The sequence below is a fragment of the Ptychodera flava genome, chromosome 20 (genome assembly GCF_041260155.1).
Source record: "Ptychodera flava strain L36383 chromosome 20, AS_Pfla_20210202, whole genome shotgun sequence".
In the NCBI taxonomy this organism is placed as follows: Eukaryota; Metazoa; Hemichordata; class Enteropneusta; family Ptychoderidae; genus Ptychodera; species Ptychodera flava.
Genome location: NC_091947.1, coordinates 30,618,194 through 30,626,422, shown reverse-complemented (window position 1 = coordinate 30,626,422; position 8,229 = coordinate 30,618,194). Strand labels below are relative to the sequence as shown.

General features: G+C 36.0%; 1 protein-coding gene across 1 annotated transcript; it reads right to left on the bottom strand.

Moving 5' to 3' along the window:
* Positions 1-1,302: 1,302 nt before the first annotated feature.
* LOC139120611 (ankyrin repeat domain-containing protein 53-like) lies at positions 1,303-8,160 on the bottom strand. Its single transcript, XM_070685121.1, has 4 exons — positions 7,788-8,160; positions 6,946-7,145; positions 6,467-6,631; positions 1,303-4,872 (listed from the first exon to the last, which is right to left on the bottom strand). Exons 1-4 carry the CDS (start codon positions 8,031-8,033, stop codon positions 4,002-4,004), a joined length of 1,482 nt encoding a protein of 493 aa, XP_070541222.1. The 5' UTR covers positions 8,034-8,160; the 3' UTR covers positions 1,303-4,001.
* Between the last annotated feature and the right edge of the window lie 69 nt (positions 8,161-8,229).

Below are 8,229 nucleotides of genomic sequence, written 5' to 3'. Positions count from 1 at the left end.
CTGCAATAATATATCAATATAAATTCTTGCTATTGTATAGAATAGCAAGTTGAATGCTAATGAAGTTCTTAACTTTTCAACTTCCTTATTTCTCTTTGAAACTGATCTGCTTTCTGTGCTTGGACCTTCTCCCAAGTGCAGACTATCAAATATAGTCTTCCATAACTGCAATTAGTCCAAAAGGCCTATCAATTTCTTCAGAACTTGTATGCAGGAAATAATCTTGATCAAGGAATTTAGGCCTAGTGGGCTACAGTACTGCAGATATCTTATTGTACACTTTATTTCATCACTTTGCCACAAGTCACTCTCAATGTCGTCCTGGTCAGACAAGACCAGGACAAACCTGAGCAATGGTTCTAGGCTTACCATAGACCAGAGCCAAACCAAAGCATAAGACGTACTTCTGACCATCATGCAGGACTATTAATACTTTGTACATGTCCACACATTTGAACAAAATCTCAGAAATGGAAGAAGAGTGTTTTTTTCATTGATATCCATGAGGAGAACCCTTGATAGCAGATCTTCGCATCAGCTTGTAAAGTATTTGAACATTTATATTACCTGAGATAGGTAACGGAAACAAAAATGTACGAAAAGAATTTAAGAAGATATTTTGATAACATGGAGTGAGAAAACTAAGATAATTTTCTATACTTTAACAGTGAGAAAGAGTTTATATGGTTTGAATATACGGTAGACTTGCGAAAGCACAGGTGCTTGCAGCATTGCTTTGATAGTCAATCGTAGGCCCAAGACCGAAATGTGAAGCTGAAGGCCGAACCTTGGTTGTATTGTAAGGTCTTAAGAATATTCCTTACACTACTACGGTAACCGAGGTTTGCCTTCAGCCTCACACTTTAATGCTGGGCCTTCAATCGACTATCCAAGCAATGATGCAAGCACCAGTGGGTGCAAGGAGTCTCCATTCAGGGATTTAGGGAAGAGCGCCCTCTAAAGTCAATGTCCTCAGGGCTTGCCTTGGGGGACAACATCGCAAAGAGATTGTCAGACTTAAATATATGTATCATTAATCTCAACATGACACATCGGAGAGAATGCAGATGTTGTTGACATAGGCTTTTTTGTTTGTTTGTTTGGGTCAGGGATATTCTCATACATGCCCCTTTAGCCATTGTCATATATAGTTTGAGGCAAATTACGTGCAGACATAAGGAACTCATATGCAGCATGCAGAAAAATTTCTCCTCTTTCACTCGTCCATAAAGTACACTCGCCAAATCATACAGAATTTCAAGGAACAGAGAACTACAAAAATAACATTCTTTGGCAAGGAGGTATTCCAAGAATATTTTATTGGTAAAGATAGCAAAATATATCAAGCTCAACTAAGCATTTATTCAGCACACTTTAACACAGACTTTGATAAAACATGTATCATTGCCATTACTTTTGAACTATAGTTTGAAAAGGATTACCATTACGAGTGCAAGAATATTTCACCATTGACTGGATTCATGTGCAAGAGAAGATAGACCCTAGATGTATGTAGCCTTTGGAAATTTTAATTTACATGTATTTTGAAATATGAAATGTTCATGACACTATGCAGCCACTGTGGTACTAATACAGTTACAGTGTAAAAAAACATTACTTGAAATATGCAAAAGAGATAATCAGTTGTTAGTCGCTAACACTGAGGTCTTGTAGATAACAACAGAAAGATTTGGAAACATGAAAGAATCACATCAGAAATGAATCAATTGTGCTTTAGAATAGCTTGACCACTTTTAGCAATACATCTTTAATGTTACAAAACTCTCTCTGGCACAAATTTTGGCAAAGCCTGAAAACCAAAACCTTTGGCATGTTTTAAAACCACCGAAACCTTTGGCATGTTTTAAAAGTGATACAGAAAACAATTTTTGGCATGCTGTTATGACTACTTTGACTTCTACGAGATGATATTTGCCAATTATATATCACTTCAAATGTGTTCATATATGAAAAGTTCATTACAAATATTAAAATCATTGTCAGAATTCATTATTCTGTACAGTTCCTTACATTTCATTAACATAGTACAAACAATCATATGACAAATGATCCAAGAGGGAACACACACTCTTTTCCAAATGACAAATTTCAGTTACATTATCAAACCAAACCAAAAACATCATGTTGTATTTAAAACCCTACCCCGTACACAATATTTACATATTTACAATGTCAAAGTTATATGGGTAGATTTTTTTGCCCATAATTATTTCTAAATCTACACAGTACTCAAATAAGTAATTAAATATCGAGACATTGCAAGAGGAATAGAGGAAAGGAAATAGATATCTGAGTATCTATTGAATTACATTCACATCTCTTGAAATACGGTACAAGTTAGCCTGTATTGAACCAAATACCTGTAAATCAATAACAATCATGTACAATATGCATATATGTATGCACTAAAATAAAATCTGTACACTTTTGTAAATCTTGGTAGAGTTCTGAAGATGAGTCTCTTATGAAGTGAGACCTGGATGACTTCAAAACCATAAAAATTTCATTAGCAACTACTGAATAGCTTCTTAAAATGTAATATTAAGAAAAGTCACATAATGAAAAAATACCAGTAACAGGAGGAATATGGTTTATTCCTAGTCACAAAGTTCTTAAACCTTAAATCATCGTGTAGGTGAACAGCAAAACCTACTATTTGAGAGACTTGTTTCTTCAGAAAAATCAGAAATTGAGTAGATGCTGGCAACCTTACATCAGATGACGGGATATATAGTTGCTTACTTTCTTAACCGACTTTCATTCAGTGGTTTGATAAATTGTGACTTTTAGAAATGTTTCCTTGGCAATGTTACATATTGAAACTGATAATCACTGTCGATGTACCGGTATGCTTTACACTATTTACTGAGTTAATGTAGAACACATGGATAATGGAAAACATGTTGGATCTATGAGATGTGCATACATGAATTACACATGAAACAGAGCAATAGCCGTTCACCTTTGATTAGACACACCAAAAGTTGTACACTAAGTGGATGAGCACAATAAAACACTGATAGTGCTAGACTATTTCTTGTAAGGGTGGAATCCTTGTTGTGTATGCGTTAGCGTCAGCGTACGGGTATAGTAACTTGCAACAGTTTTGGAGAGAATGGTGAACAGATCAAGTATACAATGGCTTATATGTTGTCTGCTGTACACATCTTTGCACGTGTACAAATGATCAAGTCATATTTTAAAATCCTAAGGTTATAGCCATTTTCAGTTACTTCATAAAGACTTACTATAAATGTAACTTTTGAGGGATTTCTAAGTTTTAAAGAATCGAAAATATTTGTATGTAAGTTCAATAGTGAGCATTCATCTAACATCTTCAAACTTCAAACCATACTGTGCAGACACTTTGTGGGCTCAGGTGGTAGTTTTGAATACATGTACTTACAATTTTTCAAATATTCAAAAAAGTACAATAAAAAAATGAGAAATTTCTGAATGTGTACCCATGAATATATTGCAGTTTCATTTTCCTTTTTCCTTCAGAGGTTCAAAGAATCAACTGTAAATTTCAGTTTAAGGGAGATTTCAGTTCATTTAATCCGAGGCAGGAAAGTTCATATTGCTAAAAAAGGGCAGTTGAGAACAGCCATAAAGAACTCAGCTTTCAGATGATGGCAATTCATTTTTGAACCTGTCAACAAATACTGGGATGTCACTGTACTTTTCTATAGTGACTTTATGCCATGCCCATAATGTACCAGTAATTGTTGAGGTTGAAAAAAAAGATTTAGATCAAATTGCAAATGAGTATTAACTTGTGGCTCTTTTTCGCAGCCACATTTTTGAAAACTTTCACTTTTAATATACCAACACTGCTTAAATCTTAAAAATCTGGTATCTGAAAAAAAATATACAAGGGTCTTGACTTGAAATTTACATGGCTTTTGTTTTGAATGCAAACTCGTATTCTTGTCCTCCAATATCAGGAAATGTTTTTTTCTTTTTGTTTAACTGTTTCATCATGGTTGTAACTCTCTGTCTGTCATAGCTGTTGAGCATTGACCTATCTGGTGCTGATACACTACGACGGTGACTATGTGACGAAGACATATGGGAAGATAAACTCCGCGATTGAAGCAACACATGAGCATTACTTGGGAAGAGATTTGAAGAAATGTCATGGGAGAGATGCATGTATATTTCGCTTTGGGACGTTTGTCAATGGGTAGAAACTTCTTCTGTTGAACGTCAATGATATTCTTACATTTGAAAACTAACGGTCGATCGTGGGGGTTCGGCTTTCCAGTCATGACTCTGTCAATAATCTCCTCTGGCAGCTTGGGCATTGAGCTTTCACTGTACCCTGCGGCTGATCCAACTCTTTCATCGTACACAGCCAGTTGCTTTGTGTCGTGAATTGCTAATGGTGCTAGTCTTGGAGGAGCTGGAGATCGCTGTGCCATTTGAGACTGAGGAGATTTACCCTTCCCTTCAGTAATAGCATGTAGAGCTTTGGGTTCCTTCTTATTCCACACTTTTATTCTCCTTTCATCGTCACTCTCAAACTCTGTTCTTTTCAAAGCTCTATCCTGCTTGACAGCACTGTTGGGCTTATACAATTTTTCCTGAGGTTTGGCTTTGCTTTGGTCTTTCTTCTTCGCTCTCTGTTCTTTCTTGGCTGAGTCACCCCGAATGGATGGTGATCTTGGCAGATGTTTTCTTTCCAGCCAATCACTGAAAGCTTGATCAGCTTCTTCTTTTCTTATAGCTTTCTGAACTTCATCTTCTTCTTCATCCACTTCATCTTGAAGCTGTTTCAAGAAGAGCAGTTTTTCCATTTCATAAGCTTCCTGTTCTTTCTCTTGTCTCCACATCTCGGTTGTTAAAATTCTGTGAAAAAAATTATTTTTAAGCAATTTTTTAAAACTTTATGACATATCAACATTTCAAAAATAATTAATCCTGCTGAATATGATACAATTAAGAAGAGTGTATTTGTCTCCATGGTAACTTGGGAAATGTTCTTACTAAACTGGATAAAATGCTTGAGTTGATCTATCAGGTTTTAATGCAGACTTTTATAAATTCTGTCTGAGTCGTTTTCTTACGACAGACATTGACAGTAAGACTGACAGCTTATCTCTTTATATATGTCACAGTCAAATGAATTACATCATGATCGTTATAGGTATTGTAAATCTTCAGTGTACATTAACACTAGGGATACACATTTGCTTTCAAACATGGAGGCTTGCAATCAAAGTCAATAGAGATTATTTGACTGAAAACATATTTTGAAATTCTTTGATGGCTTTGTTCTTAAACTATTAAAATATATTGTAGTTGCCATGGAAATGTAATCATCACAAAACAAATTCTTAAATATCAATATTAAATATTACATGCTGTTGTTAAATGCATCAGTAGGCTAGTCACTTCATCACTATGTATTATAATCTGTATTTCTTTTTTAATTTTTGTGGCTTTTTTCTTTACATCAGTACTTGGTTTCATTTATTTTTCAAAGTACATTATATGTGAGCTGAATATATACTCATGTGTGTCCCTCCTGACCTGAATTAGATCAGAATGGACCAACAGTAAAATACACGAATACTTGTAACAATGGCGACGCTCACTCTGCTTTGAGGTAAGATCATTCACCCATCTACTTAGGCTAGGCACATAATAGGGGATAACAATAACACTGCCATAAACGTGCAGTCTCAATGAATTACAATAACCCTAGGATCACTCAGAGCCGTAAGGCATTCTCGCACGGTATAGAACAGCTTTCATATCATCCCTGTAAGAACCATTTAATACATTTCAATGGAGTAACGTCCCAACAATACATCAAATGGCCGATTACGTCCCCATCGGCACTGAGCTAGCTACATAGCAACAAAACCATCCTGTATTAAATGTAAAGCAATGTGTTTCAGGCAGCGGCATGACAACACTCAACATAGAATAAAATTTGCAGTAGTTCATGAGCAATTCAATTTGTGGAGGGACTGTGGGCAGTCTAATATTTGATTCTTGTCATTTTCACATTGTCCAAATTTATACGAAAATTGTCAGTCTCATGAGATCATGTTTTTGGAACAACAGTCTTGTAATCTCTTCAAGGATTTGTAGTTCATAACTGTTCTTTTGTTTCAAGTATATCAAACTGTTTGTTTATCCTATTACTAAGATACTGATATGCCAACAATCAAGTTTTGTTTTTCTGCATGCAGAAATGCTATTGGATAAAGCAAGTTCCTCCACAAAAAATTATCCTGTTGGGTCACATTTAATTGACTACAATCGCAGAAAAGTTCACTGAAAATTTATCATCCCTCTGTGATTTTGACATCATTAATATCTTTTCAAATAATACAGAATTAACAAGACTATTACTATGGCAACAAATGTCTACTTTGCTTATTTCCAATTTAAATTAATGTAGTACATGGGTGAAAGGTGTCAGAAAATTTACCTAGCACAATCTCTGTTTCCCCAGAGCTTAGCATAATCTATGGGTAGGTGACCTTTGACATCTCTGGTGTCAATCAGACCCCCTGCATTGATCACTGCCTGCAGACACTTCACTGTTCCTTCGATCGCAGCTTGATGAGCAGGAGTCAAGTCATCATCGTTAAGTCTGAAACAAAAAATGTGGGGTGCACATGTTACAATCTTTGATAATTACAAAGTGGGCAACATCACAATTTTGTGTAATTTCCAAACAATGTCAATATTTGATTTAATTAGGTGCATATTTTTCACAACCATAGAGTATCCAAATGGGAAGAACACAGGGATTTTGAAGCCCATGCACAGTTACTGTAGCAAACCTTCCATGTGTGCAGTCATGTGTTAAGCATGGCAACAATATGGCCAGCTACATTTGGTATTCAGTAATTCTATTAAATTTTGTTTGCAAAGTAGTGGCATTTGCATTGAGAACTGACTTACACAGATGGATCCGCTTCTTTTTGTAATAGATATTCAACACATTGTAGTGCCCGTTTACCAGTTCTGTTGTTTATTGCCAGGTGAATTGGTCGCCATCCAGTACTACTCGGTAAATTGACATCAACACCATACTTCTCAACCAGCAATTTCACACTGTCCAAGCGACCATGCAATGCTGCTAGATGAATTGCTGCAAGTCCCTGCAAAGAACAAAATAGAAATCCATTGTTTAACTTCAGAATTCATTATTAGTTGATAAATAAAGTCTTTAGTTACTAACAAACTGCCATGTTCATGTTTAATATTTCTCTTTCCTTCCAATCATTTCTCTCATTCTCGAATATTATTTTTAATGAGGAATACATAGTACTTGTCATGCAGTTTTCAAATTTCCTTTATACAAAAAAAGGAAAATGATCTTATTCCATGATGGCATTCATGCGCTGGATTGGACTCATTTTGAAATATTCAACATTGGTAAAGGTCGATGAACAGCCTAACCCCCTGATCATATCATACTATAAATATATAATACAATATAAAATTGCAGAAATATAAAGAAAATGCCCCCAAAATGAAATGCTTCAATATTTTTTGGATCACAAGGATCCATTTTAATGAGTGAACGCGTCCAATGGAAGTAAATGTGCTGCTGTATGTGCTGTGTACATAAAGTCACACAATGTTTTCGTTAACGGCTCACTGCCTCTTCCGAATAAACATAAGCTTACACACCAGTTTGTTCATTATTCGTGACTGACATTCGGTAAAATTACCCGGAGCTCCAATAAAATATAGACCTTAAAAGGGTCTATGAATAAAACAACCGATTTGAAACTCACGTTTTTGTCAAACGTCGTTGCATCTCTACCATCACGAAGACTTTGTTTGAGCCACGCAGTATCACCTATCGCCGCCGCCATATATTCATCGCTTTCAAGCTTCGAGTTTTTCCTCACTATGCGAGGCTTCCCAGCCGATCCTGGTAGCGATACGTGTTTTGCCTTAGCAATAGAAGGCTTACTTTGCTGTATTTGAACTGTACCTTGACCAGAGTCGATAGTCGGCCGCGTATCTGTTGCCTCCATGATGACAATAATCCCGGATTTTCTTTTAATGCGAGACCTTCGCTAAAATATTGCTACATCCCGACAGCCGCAAATAAAATGCCCCATGCAGGCTTTTGCTGATCAAATGACCCTTGGTTGCTTATAAACAGTGGCATCCACTTCCGGGTTGGACTTAATGACCAAGAAATCGCCACCCAAACTCTTAAGCGTACAC

Coding starts and splice junctions, on each gene's coding strand:
- LOC139120611 (XM_070685121.1), bottom strand. CDS start 8,033: ATGGAGGCAACAGATACGCGGCCGACTATCGACTCTGGTCAAGGTACA. Junction 7,146..7,787: donor CAACGACGTTTGACAAAAAC/GTGAGTTTCAAA, acceptor TGTTCTTTGCAG/GGACTTGCAGCAATTCATCT. Junction 4,873..6,466: donor GGAAACAGAGATTGTGCTAG/GTAAATTTTCTG, acceptor TTTTTTTCACAG/AATTTTAACAACCGAGATGT.